At 43.1% G+C, this 19182-nt stretch overlaps 1 protein-coding gene across 1 annotated transcript in view; it reads left to right on the top strand.

Moving 5' to 3' along the window:
• RBMX2 (RNA binding motif protein X-linked 2) overlaps positions 1-19182 on the top strand; it is a 161210-nt gene that overhangs the window by 129674 nt on the left and 12354 nt on the right. The window contains exon 5 of the mRNA XM_078688357.1: positions 16901-17078. Within this exon, the coding sequence (XP_078544483.1) occupies positions 16901-17078 (178 nt within the window). The remainder of the gene's footprint in view (positions 1-16900; positions 17079-19182) is intronic.

The following is a 19182-nucleotide window of genomic DNA, read 5'->3' as shown; positions in this document are numbered from 1 at the left end:
GTATGTAGTCACTTTTGGCGTACGCTGTAACGCTAGTTCATGTAGCGTCATACGTCTTGGTTGAGGCGGGGTACGAGGAGAACCTCCCCCCGCGGCTCCTAAACTAGAATCGTCTGGGAATACTGTACGGGCTGGTAGAGTGACTGGCAAAGCGGGTACATGTACTATGGGCTGGGCCGGGGGTGCTGTAACATTATCTGGACCCACGGGACCAGCGGCTGGAGGAACAGGAATTACATTATTTACGGGAGCAGGCGGGACAGGATTTGCATATTCTGGGACTGTGTCGTCCAAATAGGACGAAAGAAAAATATCAGCTGCGGTCGGTTTATGACGTAGCTTAATCGGGACTAATGGCGGTGGAAAATTACAGGATGCTTCCGGGGTTGCTTTTGGCAAGCCCTCAGCAAGAAGAGGATACATACCCTTAATAAGGGCATTTCTCTGTCTGTCGGACTGTTCTGCTCTAACTCGTTTACCTTCTTCGATTAATTCCCTTTCTTGGGCTTTCTCTGCGGATTCTCTACTTAATTCTGTTTTTCGGAATTCTTTTTCGTTTTTTTTATGAGATTCTTTGCGCCATAACTCGATGGCATCTTTCTGGGACTGTCTGGCTTTCTTTTTCCATAATGCTTCTTCTACTCGCATGATGCACTCGGCATCCCATGTACCTGATACAGGCCATCTATATTTCTCTTCGAGATCTTTGGTGTAATCAGACCATAAGTCTAGATATATTATGGCATCTAAGCCATGCTTGTGATACATAAAATGTCCTGGACTGTCCCTAGGAGGGACAGGGACTGCTTCTTCAAGCAACCCTTTTCTGGTTTTTAACTGACGTAACTTGGAAAACAGAGGCATTACGGGAATACACTTGAAATACAATACACAATAATCACAGTAGTAACACAGCAAACAAAACTTTCATACCACGACATAAAAATATATGAATAACAGTTCGAACAGAAATACTACCTGATACACTGAAAACAGAACACATGAATTTCTTGAAAACTGGACTTACTAGAAATACTGGATGCACTGCTAAAACAGTACAGAACATACCCGTCTCATAAAGAGACACGTCTAGACCCGTACCCACCTAGGTGGATACTTCGTGCTGGATCTGTGTACCCAAACCCATCGGACCAGGAGCAAATTAATGCTCCTGTCTAGATACCCCCCTGTGACGGTACTCACCGGGAAAGCAGAAACTGGAAGGCCTCGGACTGGACTGGACCACTACGGCGTCGGACTACGAACTTCGGAAACTTCGGAAACTTCGGTTACAGGTGGGCCTCCAGATACTTCGGACCTTGCACTCTCGGCTTGGGCTCTGGTCGGGACTCGCCGCATTCCTCACCGCCTCGTCTGGATGCTGGACCGCAACCTCCGTCTCCTCCGTGGGCCTGAGGGATACTTGAAGCAGAAATATCTGCACGTGCACGGTATGGTTCCGTCACGGCTGCAGAGGGTCAGGGGGCCTGCGTGGCTTCGCCGGCGCGTGGGGAAAGGGCAAGTCCCTATTCGGGCGCCATTATGTGGTAAATAAATAATTAATTACCGGTACTATTTTTGACAAGATATAACTAGAACAGATAGCTCAATAAATAAGAGGCAGGATCCGATGTATCCGAGTCAGAAGGATTTTATTCAGGCAAAAAGGAAGGGACTGGAACGGGACAGCCTGAAATAAAATAGGAAGGAAGACAAGAAGGCAGCTGCCGGGGGCAGGGAAAATGGCAGGGATGGCATGAGCAATTGGACAATGGGAATGGGATTCATCACATTAACAGTATACAATATATATACCAAAACAATTACATTACATTCAATACAGTAGGCGTAGCAGTAGGCGTAACTCGTAGCAGTCGAGAAAGATAAGAGTGAAATGGGTGGAGGAAGAAGGCGTGTACAGGGCGTATACATAGACATGTGGTGTGAACGTCACAGAAGTGTCATGAATGGGGCGGAAACATGGAGGGAGCTACTCGAGCAGCTGGGACCTTTAACCTAGTGGTGCGCGCAAACGGGCAATGACGTGTTACCAGGGAGAACTGGGGGCTATGACTTCTGCACTAGAAGAGGAGACTAAAGTCTGCGGTGTCAGGACGACATGTACCTATATCATATCTGGTATCTGGTGTTTGGAGTACATGTTGATAGAATCCAAAAGTTATCAGGGTAAAGGCTACTTGACACTAAGACTGGAGCATGCATTATTCTACATGTATTGCGTGTGCTAGGAATATTCTATGAATATTAATACAGTATTTCTCTTACATGGAGACAGAAAGGCTAGACTCTGGCTGAAACTATTGATACGATTCAGTAGCTTAGGAATGCAAAAAAGGAGGGCTGGACTGATAACTAGAAGCATAACATACTCTTGGCAGACAGGCAGGCAGAGCCAGGCCGGGCACTGTGCGGCAGGAAGTAAGCGAAAGGTCAGGGATGCAGGTGGGGGCTGCATCGCTCCTCGGAGAGGGTTCAGAAAACAGGAGCTTGAATCTGGTGTCCGGGCCCTTTTGAGGCCTAGAAACGGGGACATTTTACTGAATTAACGTGCACACTGTAAAACGTGGCAACATAGGCCTAATACTCGTTGCTCTCACGAGAACTGGAAACTGGCATACTAGAGTTGGACACAACTATGATTGCGTCTTTAATCGATCATAGGGGGATACATGCATATCGATCATGCACATATAGCATAATATGGGGAACACGTAGGAACATACAACATGGCAAAATTTACTTTTCCACAGTATATCCACTCCAAAGTCTCCTTTGACCCCTGCCATCACAATGTCTTAATCAAATGACTTGACCCCAATTTAGTGCTGCACTCACCCCGATCCAGAACGACTCTACCTCTACAGCCACCTACCCAGATGCCTGGAAACATTCCACAGTGCTCCCCTTTCTCAAGAAACCCTTAGAAGGCCCAAAAATGCTAACTTTCAGTACATCTCCCTGCCATCTCACTTAGCTAAGGTCTTGCACAAGATAATCAACAAACGTCTAGCCACTCACCGCCTTCCCACCCACCTCCTTGACACCACTCAATCCAAATTCATCCCCAACCACAGCAGAGAAATGGCCCTCATCGCTGCAGTGCAGCAGACGTCATCTGCATGATTATGGACAGAGGTGACATTGTGGCCCTTATGCTACGGGATCTCTCCGCAGCTTTGACTCGGTCTCCCACCCCCTCCTTAACCAACAACTACACGAAGCTGACATCCAAGGACCTGCATCTCTTTGGATCTGCTCCTTCCTGACAAACTTTGCTCTGGCCCCCTTCTGCTAGGACGCCCCCAAACTCCTCAGTGGAGTCCCACAATGATCATTATTTAGACACCCGCCCCTCCCCAAGTTTAATGCATTCATGACCATTCTTGCCAGTTTCATCCACGCCGGCAATGTCCTATCATATGCCATCGACACACAGCTCATACTCTCCCTCTCCAACAAAACGCCAAACACTCAGACTCTGGGCTGTTTTTTTCAGACATCATTCTGATGATAAAATTTAGCTTATGCCTAATGAGGTAAAAACAACAAAGAAGTAAAAAAAATAGGTTTTCAAGTCTTCATTCAAGCTACGGATTCAAGATTAAGAAGTAAATTCCATTATTGGTCATTGTTAGAAATAGGGGTCTCTAGTTGGCAAAGGTTTGCACCTTTGTCGAAATAGGGACCCTTCCTTCTAGTCAGGATAAGGGGGATACACTACTGAAATAACCCCTGCTCACCCGCTTGGAAGCTTGGCACGAGCAGTCAGGCTTATCTCAGAGGCATTGTGTGAAGCATTTGCACATAACCAACAGTAATACAGTGAAAACACTACAAAAGGACACCTCACCAGTTTTAGAAAAATAACCAATATTTATCTTTGCAAACAAAACCAAAACGATAAAAGACCAACATACAGTAATCAAAAATAGGCACTTTGCAAGTATAACTTTAAAAATGCAGTTACTTGAAGTCGGTAGCTCCGTCCAATGCTACAACAGTGCTGAAAACAGCAGAATCCAACAGTTCCGGCCTGCCGGCCACGTCGATGCGTACTGGCATTATTGTCAGCAGACTGTAAACAGTAACTTTGGTTCTGGCAGAACGCGTCTGTGCGGGCCGGTAGTGACAGCCGTCTGACTATCTCGCTGACATCTTTAGGTAGATTCCCCCGAGGTATCGGCACATATTTGATGATCTTTTCAACTTTCAGGGTGACTGCTTTTTCGAACATGCCCACCTCAGGTCCGACAGCATCTAAAGTGGGAGTAAAATCAGATGGGGGCTTCAGGCCTGAGCCATTATCTAGGATTTCCAAAGAAGGCCTAGTACAGAAAAACCTTTTTTAATCTGATTTTACGGAAGAAAAGATGTAAATCTTTCAGAAACTCAAATTTATCAACATTGGTAGAGGGGACAAAGGATAAACCTCGAGATAATAATCCCACCGTTCTGGGGTCCATGTTGGTTTTGGAGAGGTTAAAGATCGGGATGCCTTTTATGTTTTCCAGTACTGATGAGGTCTTGTCTGGATATACATCTGGGGCTGTCCCTGACGGTAATTCCTAGTTATTTTTTCTTTAAATGTATTCTTGTGCCTTAGAACGGAGCGATCGTTTCAAAGCCATTGAAGCCCACTGTCCAGTGCCTTCTACCTTGCATCCGGCATTGGTGGATTACATTGGATTGGTAGGCGATTTGAAACTTCGTTCCACTAAGCCCCCTCTTCTGTTTCACATAGTGGACTGGTGATGGATTGTCATTTGCCTTGTGCTTCTCAGTTCTTTAGTCCTGTTTCTGAATCATGACACTTGGGCTACCCTTCTTGCTCCTGGTTTCTTACCCATTTTTTCCCTCGCTGGTGTTGTAGATATCTTTCTTGTTACTGTGTTGAACGCAAGTGTAGATGTGACTGATTTTTGTGTAAAATGTGTTGCCTTATGTTACTGACTATGAGCCATGTGTAATGTGCTATTCCAGTTGTGATTTCTATTGTTATTTATTATATTATGGTGTTCCCAGAGCATATTCAGTATGCATCTTATCATGAAGTATATTTCTCATTACTTGAAAAAAGTCTAGTCATTACCGTGAAAATGTGTATTTATTTTCTCTTGTTCATGTATACAGGTATCTTGTCCCTCCCTCCATTTTTTGTTCCTTTTTCACCCTGATGAAGGTGTAGCTCCGGCTAGGGCAACACACAGAAAAGCGTGTTGGCGTTGTTCGTGAGGGGGTAGCTGGACTATATCAATCCCTTTCCCAATAACCATGATGATTTGTACCATTCTGTCTCAGGACCATCTTGTGGCGTTTCTTCATTTCTTTTATCTCTGAAGTTGTTGTGAATTGTGTGATTGAGGTATGGGTATGTGTGACGAGCCTTGGGAATATGTGAAGGATTGAATGTGCAGTATGAAACAGGAGTGTGGGACTTGATATATTGGAGTATTTTGTTATTTATGTCTGATGCATTGTTTAGTATTATGCCAAGCATACAACTTTTTTGAAATATGTGTTAAAAAATAATAAAATAATTATGTTTTTGTATAAATTGGTGTGACTGACTCTCTCTGCACTTGATTTGCTCCGGCGACAGTGTGTGTATTTAAGGAACCCGCTCTGGGGCCTAGTGTCATGAGTTGGGGCAGGTAGTTTTTTTGCTCTTGATGCTTCTGTTGTTCCCCTGTAAACCTGCCTCTATTAAGCCGGAGGTCCCCCTTCTTAGTAGCGGCTCGTGATGGTCATCCAGTGGTGTCGGTGAGATCAGGGCTGCGGTGCGCAGTAAGGCGGTGCTGTGGCGTTTCTGACAGGTCACGGTGCAAGTGACAGTGCAGGTTGATGGTTCTCAAGAAGATCAGGAATGACCGGGTCCAAGTTATCCTTATGGTTTCAGACTGGGCACCGAGAGTCTGGTATCCCGCGCTTCTGAACATGTGTCCATCCTCTGATCAGGCTGCCCCTTATGGAGGATCTTCTGTCGCAGCAGCCAGGGAGGGTCTTCCAACCTAACTGGTCAAATGTCCTCCTTGAATGGAGATTGACCGGCGGCAGTTGATAGCTTTCGACCTTCCTCCAGAAGTCTGCAATGTTATTCTGGCAGCCAGGTGTCCCTCCACCAAGACTTTATATGCCAGCCATTGGCAGCGATTTGCATCATATTGTACAGTACAGTCTATTGACCCACTTTTTGCCTCCCTTGCTGATATTTTACTTTTTATCCTTACCCTTTCCCAGCAGGGCTCTGCTTTGGGCACTTAGAAGGGTTATCTTTCTGCTCTGTCTGCCTTCTTGCAGATGCCTAACTGCCCTCTTTATTTAAGTCCCCTATTGTAAATAGATTTTTTAAGGGCGTTGTACGTATGCTTACCCTTTCTCCTTTCATTATTCCTCAGTGTGACCATTATTTGGTCCTCACGTTCTTGATATGTGCTCCTTTCAAGCTTCTTTACAATTGTTCTCTCCAGCTGCTCACAATTAAAGCAGCCTTCCTCGTGGCAATCACATCTGTCTGGATGGTGAGCGAGCTTCATGCTTTATCTTTCAAGCATCCATTATTTTCAGTTTATCTGGGACAAACTGGTGCTTTGCACTAGGGCGCCTCTCCTGCTGAAAGTGGTAACACCAATTCATGTGTGCCAATATTTCACCTTGCCCACCTTCTACGCATCTCCACACCCATCTAAGGAAGAGGAGAAACTCCACTGTCTGGACCTAAAAAGAGCGTCTCGTCGTTCTATCTTGACCGCACACATTTTCTCAATTTCATAATTTGTCTCAAGCACCTGCTCACAGTATAGCCAAATATTTTGATTTCAGATCACAATGTTTAAAATTAAAATCTACTGTCTTTCCATCATTGTATTACTGAATATGTACACAGGATTGTTAGCAAAGATTTTTCACAGATTCAGAACCTTAAAATTATTTCATACCACCAGGCTTTACTTTAAATACGCCTACATTTTGGCTCTAACGTTTTCATAGATGCTTGTTTTCAGTCTACACTTTGTAATATAATTTTTCATGAAAGAATTCAAAACTGCAGCACCCATGGGAGAATGTGTTGGATCCTGGTACTCATTTATTGTGTTTCTAAAGTAGGATTTGAATAAGAGGGCGAAGCCCTAAGTGAGGCATTTTGCACCTCTTCTTTTTTCATTGTCCAATTTGATCACCATCCATTCAAAGAGTGTAATTGGGCATCAGCCATACTCTGAGGAAACCGTGGTGATGGGAATCTCAGTGCTTTCGAACACAAACGGGCCGCAAACAATCCGCTTCTGCAGGACCAAAATTAAATAACTGTTCTCCTTCGTTCTGAAGCAGAATTCAACATAGTAAGTTGGTTCATCTTTTCTCACCACAAAGAAGGTCAATTAAGCGGAGCAATGCTTGGCATCACCACAGGAACGAGTTGTACACAAGAACATGACCCTAGCATCCTTTGAAACAACATTGCCAACTCACTTACTAGGACATAGCTGCATTCTCCTTATTAACTGATACTTTTCATGGTAGAAAGACATTACCACTCACCAGACCTAGGAACAGTCTTCTCTGCTAAATCCGGGGTGACTTCTCAACTGACATGATTATGAAGAATACCAGAGAGGTAGCCAGTAGTAGGATATGAAAGGTGGACTGAAGGCATGATGCCCATATGAAAGTACAGCATTACAACACATGCCTTTACCACACCAGTAAGTAAAGAGGTGTCTGTGTGTGTGGTGTGTGTGTGTGGTGTGTGTGTGGTGTGTGTGTGTGTGTGGGTTTGTGTGGGGGTGTGGGTTTGTGTGGGGGTGTGGGTTTGTGTGTAGGTGTGTGTGTCGAGACGAACGGATCCCTTGACCCCTCGCAGTCCGGTTTCAGAGCCAACCACAGCACCGAGACCGCCCTCATCGCAACCACCGACGACATCCGAGCCCTGCTCGACAACAGGGAAACAGCGGCACTCATCCTCCTGGAACTCTCTGCAGCGTTCGACACTGTCTGCCACCGCACCCTAGTACAACGCCTCAGCAACATCGGCATCCAAGAGAAGGCACTGGAGTGGATCATCTCGTTCCTCGCCGGAAGAACACAGAGAGTCCGCCTCCCCCCGTTTCGTTCCGAGGCCACCGAAGTCATCTGCGGCGTTCCGCAAGGATCATCACTCAGCCCCACCATCTTCAACGTCTACATGAGACCTCTTGCAGCCATCGCACGCCAACACAACCTCAACATCATCTCCTACGCCGACGACACCCAGCTGATCCTCTCCCTCACCAGAGACCCCGACACCGCCAGAACTAGCCTACACGAAGGTATGAAAGACGTCGCCGAATGGATGAAGAACAGCCGCCTGAAACTGAACTCAGACAAGACGGAAGTCCTCATCCTGGGACCATCGCCCTCCGCCTGGGACGACTCCTGGTGGCCTCCCGCCCTGGGCACCACTCCCAAACCAACAGACCACGCACGCAACCTGGGCTTCACCCTGGACTCCTCCCTCTCGATGACCAGACAAGTCCACGCCGTCTCCTCATCATGCTTTCACACCCTTCGCATGCTCCGCAAGATCTTCCGATGGATCCCGACCGAAACCAGGAAGACGGTCACTCAGGCACTCGACGGAAACACCCTCTACGCCAGAACCACAGCCAAGCTACAGAAAAGACTCCAACGCATCCAGAACGCCTCCGCCCGAATCATCCTGGACATCCCCCGACGCAGCCACATCTCCGGCCACCTGAGGGACCTACACTGGCTCCCCGTCAGCAAGAGGATCACGTTCAGGCTCCTCACCCACGCACACAAGTCTCTCCACGACCTGGGCCCCAAGTACCTCAACGACCGCCTGACCTTCTACACACCCACCCGCCAGCTACGATCTACTAGCCTCGACCTCGCCGCCGTACCACGCATCCAAAGAGCCACCGCCGGAGGCAGATCCTTCTCCTACCTGGCGGCCAAGACATGGAACTCCCTCCCCATCCACCTTCGGCTGACCCAGGACCATCTCGCCTTCAGGAGACAACTCAAGACCTGGCTGTTCGAGCAGTAGCGGACCCCTTCCCCCAAGCACCTTGAGACCCTTCCAGGTGAGTAGTGCGCTATACAAATGTCATGATTGATTGATTGATTGTGCGCTAATTCCCTCAGCTTGGGGAGTTAGGGCCAGATGTAGGAGCCCAAATACCGGTCGGTAATGGCCGATTTCGGCCGTTACCGACCGGTATTTAGGAATTGGCATGTAGGGGGCCATTTTTACCGATTCGGTAACTTGCAGATGTAGGTGGGACTCTTCTGAGTCCCAAAGGCCTTTCAGATTCAGTATTTTACCACCCAATCCAATTGGGTGGTAAAATACCGAATCCAGGTGTGCATGCACACCTATGCCATGTGACAGACAGACATGCCCTTAGGGCATGTCTGTGTGCCACATGGCACACATGCCTGTATTCGGGGTGCTAGAGGGTGTCAAAGTGACACCCCCTGCACCCTTGCTGGATTCGGTATTTACCGAATCGGTAAATACCGATTCGGTATTGCGCATTGATTCCTATGGGCTTCAAGGCCCATAGGAGTCAATGGGCAATACCGAATTTTTACAGAATTGGTAATTCAATTACCGATTTTACCTAAATCTTCCTCCTTCTATTTTACCGATTCATAAATACCGAATCGGTAAAATTCGGTATTTATGAATCGGTAAAATAGAATTACCTACATCTGGCCCTTAGTTCGCTGTTCAAATTTTGCAATCTTGAAATATTATTCATTGTTGAAACATCCAACTGGTGACGGATAGAAGACTGAAATAAAAAGATATTGAGTACGTACCGCGCAAGCTGTGGTCTCTGATCAATTTGTGCTGCAGTGTAACGGGTCTGGAGAGATATATATATTATATTTATTTTTTTCTGCAGCTTCAGCTGAGTTTTTTAAAATAAATATATTTTTTTATTGGGGGAAACCAACGCAAAACTCCTTTTACTATTTTCCCTTATCACCCTATGCCCCTGCTTACCCTAAACCATAAAAAATACCTTTACCGGCCCAATATGCCCCTATCCACCCCAGACCCCTAAAAATACCCTTATCACCCAATATCCTTATTCACCCTTAAGCCATAAACAGAACTAATGTCATCCATACCCCAACTTTCTCGTCAAAACCATACTCCACAAAAGCAGCGGTCCCTCAAGGTCTATCATCTCGCCCATGCTTTTCAACATCTACATGAAGTCATTACTGGTACTGATCAATCAATTTCACCTCACATGCTATAACTATGCAGATGACACGCAAATACTCCTTCAACTGGATTGCCCCAAAGACATTGGAAAATCCCCAATTTTCCGTTGTCTCAAAGCCGTGGATCAGTGGATGACTTGGAGCCATCTCAAATTGCATGCTTCAAAAACGGAAATACTCATGTGTGGCGATTGGAAACATTACGACCCGCTTGCCGCCTGGCCTGATGAACTAAGATCCCCACCTAAAGTATCGAAGAAAGTAAGAAACCTCGGAATGACCATGGACTCCAAGATGTTGATGAATGCCCAAGTGGGAAAACTAGCAAGATCAAGCTTTGTCACTATAAAAACGCTGCAACAAATTTTCCCTCATTTGGGATTTCCACACAAGGTCCAAGCTACCACCTCCCTTGTTCTGTCCAAACTCAATTACACCAATAGCCTCTACCACTGATCACTTTTAACAACCATTTATTTATTTATTTATTTAATTATTTAAAGAGTTTTATATAGCGCTGGCTAGACCAGGAGGTATTGGAAAAGACTACAACGGATTCTGAACTCGGCTGCCAGACTACTCTTGCATATCAAACCGCGAGACCACATCTCACCTGCCTTGAAAGCCCTGCTTTGGGTACTGGTTGCCAGAAGATCCACATTCAAGCTATTTTGGATCACCCACAGAGCAATACATGAAATGGGACCACTATTCATCAGGAATAAAATCACCAAACACATTCAACAAAGGAACGTATGCTCTAAAGGGGCATCTCGCCTCAAAATCCAAAAATACAAGAAAAAACATGGGTGACACATCCTTCTCTGTTCAAGCAGCCAAACTATGGAAATCTTTACCCCCAACATAAGATCCACCGACAACCACCTTATCTTCAGGAAACTACTCAAGAATTGTCTCTTCCCCACATAAGCACCATAAGCAAACAGAAATTTGCAGCATATTCCTCTATATATAAGCATTTATTTTCACTATAGATATGTACCTATCTTTGGTATTGCTTTGTATAAACATGTGGAATAATTATGTTGTAAATAAATAAATAAAAATCATCTTTGGTCTGCATGTATACTTACTTCCATTGTGCATCTATGTACCTTCCATGTACTTGGATCTGTGTGTCTGTTACCTTTCTCTTGAATAAACATATCCAATGCACTACCCTATTTCTCATCCTGTACTTCTATCAATATCTTGAATCTATGTATACTTAACTCCTCTATGCATCTATATACTTTCAATGTACTTATGGATCTATATATGTATCACTTTCTTCTAACTTAGCATTTCAAATGCCCTACCCTATTTCTCAGTCTATACTTCTCTCAATATATCCTCTGGCCCAACCTTCTGACTCATCTCAAACTTCTTTCTACTACTCTTTCCAATGTACTACCCTATCGGTCACCCTATACATCTATCAATATATCCTCTACATCCACTCTCTCATTTATCCCAAACCCCATACTACTACTTTGATCCCCAATATAACTCTTTCTAGACTCTATCTTCCTCTACCCCTCCTTGCATCATCTAACACCTCTTTTACTATACCGAACCCCTAAAACAAACCTTTATAAACTCTTCCACTCTGACTCTTCCCCTCAAAAACCCCTTTTTACATATCCAAGAACTTCCTCCTACTGCTATGACCTAAAAAAGAAAAAAATCTCACTCTTATGTCCCTCCAATATCCTTTTCAATCAAATTACAGACTAACATGTTCACTTCTCAATTTCCATATTCCATTATACTAATTCACCACGAATCCTTTATGGGTTCCAGAGTAGTGTGCTACTCGCCAATGAAGTGCCTCAAAACCCCATCAAAGGATAGCAAGCGCTATATAAATACAAACCTCTTTCCCTCTTCTATCCCGCAACCTACCCTTCTCTATCCAAACAACTGAATAACATATCCACCATTGAAATGACTCCATACTTCACTGTACTAATTTTCAACACTAATCCTTTATGGGTTCCAGAGTAGCGTCCTACTCGCCAGAAAAGCTCTTCAACACCCATCAGGGGTAACAGGTGCTACATGAATGCAAACCTTTCTTCCCTTTTATCCCTCCGCTACCCTGCTCACTCCAAATAACTGACTAATATCCACCACTCAAATTACTTTCATATTTCAACATACTAATTCAGCACTAATCCTTTATGGGTTTCCGGAGTAGCGTTCTTCAACACCCCATCAGGGGTATCAAGTGCTATATAAATACAAACCTTTTGTTTTCCTTTTCTATCCTTCTGCTATCTTTCCAAATCCAAATAACTGACTAACCTATCCACCATGTTAAATTTACGTGCATGTTTCACTATATTAATTCAACACTAATCCTCTATGGGTCCCGGAGTAGGGTGCTACTCGCCGAAAAAGCGCTTTGATGCTTCGTCAGGGGTAGTAAGCGCTATACAAATGCAATTACAATACAATATAATACAATGTATGAGAGATACCATTCATTTACCTTACTCTGTGTGTATCATTAGATGTATTTTGACATAGCTTTTCAAAGAGTCTGAATGCTAAATACGACCTGGGAGTAGTTGGACTTGAGTTCATAATATCGATACATATGACTTATGTATCATTAGGGCTAGTGGGCACATTATACCACAAGGTAATAGCTTGTTAGAAACGCCAGATTGAAAACTCATGTAAAATATTGCTAAATCATTTGATTGTTCAGCACTAACTTGTGAGTTGCTGCTGTGCGCCTGCCCCCGTTGACATGTGTAAAACTGCCTGTTCTGCCATATAGTGTATTGGTCCATGATTGATGGTTGATCTAAGATATATACATTGTTTGTTAAAGTAAATAAAAAGAAAAACACGTTTTTGATATATTCAATAGAACAAAAAAATATTTTTTAGAGTTATTAACTCTGTAGACCTTTCTGAATTCGTCACGTGCATCTGCCACTCATGACAATTTGAGCTGAAAAGCTCTTCAAGACAGTAAGACGTTCGTGCTGTCACAGAGAGTTAAAAAAGTAACGTTTGGTGATCATGAAGGACTGCACAACTCAGCTGCTGTCTTGAATCAGAAACTAGGTTCCTTGTGTTTTATATTTTCAGGGTACTTTTTCCCAAATCTGTTCATCAAAGTTTTAAGTAGAAGAAAGTCAAATAAAGAAGCCATGGTTTTATGATGCTGATAGTCATTATATAATTAGCTTCTTACATCTGCATTTCGGCTATCAAGGTGTGTAATATTAATATTCATTTGTTTAACTTCTCCTGTGCTTGTATAAATATGTATTCGTGGCTTCATCTTCCTTCATAATAATCATTGTGGGATCAATGTGAAGCCTCTAACCCTCTGTGAACATGCCCACACCTAACTTAGACAGCCAATCAGTTACTGCCAAACTGTAGTAAACAATCAATATTTGTGTAACTGTTCCTTTGCCTGCCATAGTCTGTGGAGACATCGTTCGTAGGATCTGTTTCTTTTTTTAGGTCTCGCCTAGGCAGCGAATGTGCTGTCTTCGAGACTTGCTGTATCTACTGTATAGGCTTTTGGCATGCCCATCGCTTTTCATTTGTTCCTTCTTGTGTCTTTCTAAATCCTGTTCTTTTCTGTGGTGAATCGGTCAATTTTATCCCTCTTTTTGTTGTTTTGTTCACACCCATGGCGACCTTCCCCGTTGCATGTCTTATTCCTCCTCTGGGCATTCAACTTACTTTCGCTGGACTATTTTTTAGTTTGCCTTGCTTCAGCTTTTTGGAATGTTGTGTTTAAGGGGAGGTGAAACAACCACACTTAATCCAATGGTATTTTTGCCTCTGTTGATGTAAACGTGATTCATCCAACGGTATGTTCACATATGTTTAGTGTGTTACTATTTTTGTTGCTTTCAGCCTAGCCATTGTTTTGGGAATCTTTGCTTTTGATCCATTTTAACTGGGACTCCGTGCACACACTTTTTTTAGTTGTTTTCAGCCCAGACCGTGTTTACGTAATGTTCGCTTTTGTTCCGTTTTAACTGGAACTGTATGCGCACATTGGGCTTTGTTTAATTTATATGATTTTCATACCATCTAAAGTGCATCAGCATGTTCTGATGTCAAGTTGGTAATGATTTCTTACAAAGCGGGGTGACCAACGTAGGTCCAAGAAGGCCACCTCCATGCCAGATTTTAGGAACGTAAAATTAACATAGCTGCACATGCACTGAATCTTAATGCCTGTTATTTACGTCTTTGGTGGTTATCCTGAAAGTCTGGTGTGAACCCAGCCTACCTGGGCCAAATTTGGATGATGTTGCTGTCCAATTTCCAGGTCACATGGATTCTTTTTTGCACACCTGGACTCCTGTAAACATTTTCTTCTGTACATGGTCCCTTGCACGCGTTGATGATGGGTTGTTTTTCGAAGTTGGCTAGCTTCATATTTTGTGACTGTCATGTGGCTGTTTTCAGATCTGTTCGCAGGTTGTGAGTATCTCTGAAGGATACGATAAATGTTTCCTGTCATAAGTGGAGGACACACCTATAATATGCCAATGTAATCAGGACTTGAATACGTCGCACTCTTCTGGAATGCTGGTGTGATCAGGAGTGTACAGCCTGGGAGGGGTGCTGCAGTTTGAAGTACACTGTCTTGTGACACGCCTGCACCAGGCCACGTGTCCATTCCAACATACAGAGATTTGAATTTGTAATTTAAAAAGTACTTTCCTATTAGTTTTCAAAACAATCGAAGTCTTACTTTTAGCCAAATGTAATTTAGCAAGTATTGCTGTAGTAATATTAGGTATTTACATTTTTAAAATCGGCATGTTTCTGCCTATTTTCTAGGGTGTGTTGGCACGGGGAGAGCATGCTGAGACTTGAACCCAGTTCCCTAGTTTCAAAGTCAGCCGCTCTGAATACTTGATTCTTTCTCCCAAACAACTGTTATTTAAGACTGGCGGAGGACATCATTTAACCGAAAAACGCCCAATGTTCAGCTCGCCCAACAACATAAAATTATATATACTCATTATTTGGGAATGATGTTTATGTTTCATTATAAAGAACAAGCAAAAAAGAAATCTCATTTTATGAAGGAATAATTAATATTGGAAAATGCCTTGTTTACCTAAATATTTTTGATAATAAAAGATTAGGAGTTCCAAATAAATACACCATATCTCACGAGCCTTGATGCCATGGGAAAGCTAACCTGTTTGTTTTAGAGAACAGACAGATCTTTTTTTTTTTTTTTAATTCTTAGAGATTGCTTATTATCTATTTTTCTCTAGATTGATCCAAAGCTTCCAATTCAGTGTAGCATACCTGGATGTTTAGTGTGACACGCTACAACACACAATTCCACATCACACAATTCACCGCCACACAATTCAACACCACTCAGCATAATTACACTCCACATAATACCACTACACGCAACATGATTCAACTCCACATAATTACTCTCTACTCAATACCACATAAATACACCCCACATAAAACCACTGTCACATAGCAACAATCCACAGAGACACACTGCAGACCATGCCATATAATTCTAATCAGCCTTATTCCACTCAATGCCACAGTTTTATGCCATACGATTCAACTCCACAAATTTTTCAACTCCACAAATTTTTCATTCCACACCACATAATTCATTCACCTCAAAGCACTTACACAGTACACCACATACAGCCAATCCACATCACATGAATCCACATCATCCTATAACATTCAACAGCACACCACACACTTAAACTCCACTAAATACCATACATCAAAACACAATACCATTCCACACAATTCCACTCCATGACACACAGTCCCATTACACTCAATACTACCTAATTATTATCCACATAATTCCAATGCACACCATGCCACATAATGCCACTCAGTAAATCCACTCCACACCACACAATTCCACAACTAACAATTGCAATCCAACCCACATAATTCCACTCCACACGACTTACATCCACTCCATAACACATGGGTAAAAGACATTGTCTATTTACAACGCTAGTAACTCTAACTCTTGCAAAAGAGAGATCTATTGGCTTTTGCCAATGTTTGTTTTTGAATGGGTGGAAGCCATGGGTTGTGAATTGTAGAGAATGCCAGAGCAGTAAACCTGATAGTGTGTAGGGGCATGGCACAAAGCTGGCCTTCAGATCATGCATCTGTTTCGGCTGTGCGTCTATGGTAGTTGCTCGAGCTTATGGTCTGAATGTGGGGATGGGCAATTGGGGCTATGGCTGTTATTCACGCTTTAGATGTTATAGGATTATCCTGTTGCTTTGTGGTGTAACAACGCACCCATGCTACTTCCACTGTGCAAACACCCTGATAAAAAACACACATAATAGAAATGCCACTAACTGAAATTAAAAACCAGTAAACAATTGGTTCAGTTTAAATGTTGAACATAATAATGCAGTATTTGTTCAATGAGTTTTTAATAAAGTTTATCATTTTTTGTTGTTGCTTACTTAAAAAATTGACCCTGTGTACGGATTACAAGAAGAACCACGTTTGTTTTTGTAACACGAGTTGACCGTTGCAAGTACCATCTATAAAGTCTACCCAAGTTAGAGGCTGATTATTAATCTTTTTTGGTGTTGTGTAATAATCTAAAAATCTCTTCTGACAGATAAAAGGAAGGACAATTCGTGTGGACCATGTGGCAAATTATCGGCCCCCAAAGGACACAGACGACATTGATGATGTGACAAAGACACTGAGAGAGCAAGGTTGTGGTTTAAAAACTCCACCACCTTCCTCTTCAGAATCACCATCTGAGGATGAGGCTCCAGCGAAGAAACATAAAGGTTAGTGTGACAGTCTTAGCTCATTCAAACTAAGACCTGTTGATGGAGCTCCACAGTTGTCACTGATGGTTTAACTGCACATATAATTGTTTTAGCAATTGACCTTTGATAAAGTCACAAACGAGTTCCATTTTCATAGCAGGATGTATCCAAACCTGGACTTTCCCTTTAAAATTATAGATATGAAACGCATTAGGTAATTGAAGCAAATAAACATCCTGGCAAAGCCAATAAGTCTCATCTTGTTAACGTTTTGCCTAGGTCAGTGGTGTTTGCTGGTGTTTTACATCACAATGTTTTTGCAGCTGTTGTGCAGCATTGGCAAACAGAGATGCGATGACGACCACTGTTGCTAGTCATGTCATTCTTTAGGCACACTCCTGCATTATGTCAACTGCACGCAGATGCGTCACCGCGGGAGCACACGTCTACAGAATGATGGGGGGGGGATTTCCTTTTTCAAATTTACTGATCTAACATAGCAGAATCCACTTATATTGGTAAGAAAAATGAAATGTTATGTATGCAAAAGTGATTTTCGCCTAGTTGAGCACTCAGCAGCAATTTGCAGCTCTCTGGACCTCCAGACTATCTAAAATAAAAATTAAATGACTGCGAGGGGCTGGGTAAACAATGGAAGCCCAGATTTGGGGTAAGCATAGTAGAGCCGGAGCAACAGAGATGTGCAAAAGCTCTTGCTGAGACCCAGCAGCAAATTGCTGTTGCTGGGCCCTTGGGGGGGAAAAAAGTATTTGTTTCAAGGACCGCAAGGGGTAGAGGTGCAGAGGAAGAGCTGGTGAAAGGAAAGCAGTTGGGGGGCAGGTATTTGGGGGTGGAGGGGCAGCAAACAAGAGAATAAGAAAACATGTGCAATCTCATGCAGTGATTAACAAAAATTGTTCCCTAAATGTGAGCAGTGGAAGGACACAAGTCAGCCGTTCAAAAGCATGGTAAAGAGGACGGGAAAAACACAGGAGGAATGTAAGCCACCGAAAACGAATCTAGCATATGAATGACGATTAAATAAACTAGTGGTAAGCAATTAGCTAAGCCCACTGTATGTTTTTAGAAAGATCCAAAAGAGACTTTTGTCTATAAAGAGCTAAACGCTTTCTGGTACGTGAGATCTAAAAACTACAGTCCAGATGTGAATCATTGAGGACACATTCATCATCAAAAAGTTGGGTTGCACATTAGAGGTATGAGGAAGTAATAAAGAAACACCAGGGATAAAATGTAAGGAACATAATAGCGACCTCTTAAGCAGGGGAAGTGTTCCAAGGAATGTGAATCCTGTCAGAACATTTGTCAGATCTATCCCTCATAAATTTAACTTGCAGTTTTCCCATGTGTTCCATTTCTGCTTGTATATACAATAGTTCACTTTGATACATAGATAAACTAATATTTTCCTAACCTTTGAACCCCAGGATTTCCAATACTTCTTGGAACTGAAGCAGAAGGTGATTATAGTTATTTTCTAGGACCTCCTTGTGATGTGTTCTTACTACGCATACCGTTGCCCAGGAACGTGCTGCTGTATTCAGTAAACCACATACTTTGCAAGCAGTTCACTGTTGTTGATCTGAGGTGCCACCACAGCCTAGTAGACTAGGTCCGATACTGTCAAACCGGACTTTGGATATGTTTTTTTTAAACAAATTGTTATAATGGAGTCATAATTACTGTTAACGCACAGAACTCAGAAATAAGTATTCAGGCATTCATGATACCTGTAATGTACAATGAAGAAAACCAATATTCATATCATAGTCCCCATCCAGAAATATAAATATAGATTTAGATCTTAAAGTGTTCTAAACAGGGAAGGAAACGTTTTAAAAGGCTAAGAACACGAGCATCAATGAAAACAACACTCCTCACACCGTAGGACATGCCCATACCCCTCCAAACCTGTCCTAAAGAAAGACAGAAATACCTCTGGGGAAAAAACGCATGCGTCCCATCGGCACAGCACCCTTCTGCATCCTAGAATCCCCGAAAGACTCCAATAAGATCATAAGGATTTCCTGTCTGCCAATTTTTTGCCCAGAATTCTGACACTTACATTCAATAGCAACATTGTTCTTAGATTTAAGCAGCA

Source organism: Lissotriton helveticus, chromosome 4_1 (assembly GCF_964261635.1).
Source record: "Lissotriton helveticus chromosome 4_1, aLisHel1.1, whole genome shotgun sequence".
NCBI lineage: Eukaryota > Metazoa > Chordata > Amphibia > Caudata > Salamandridae > Lissotriton > Lissotriton helveticus.
The sequence above is the reverse complement of the archived record's forward strand: the minus strand, read 5'-3'. Positions and strand labels throughout refer to the sequence as shown.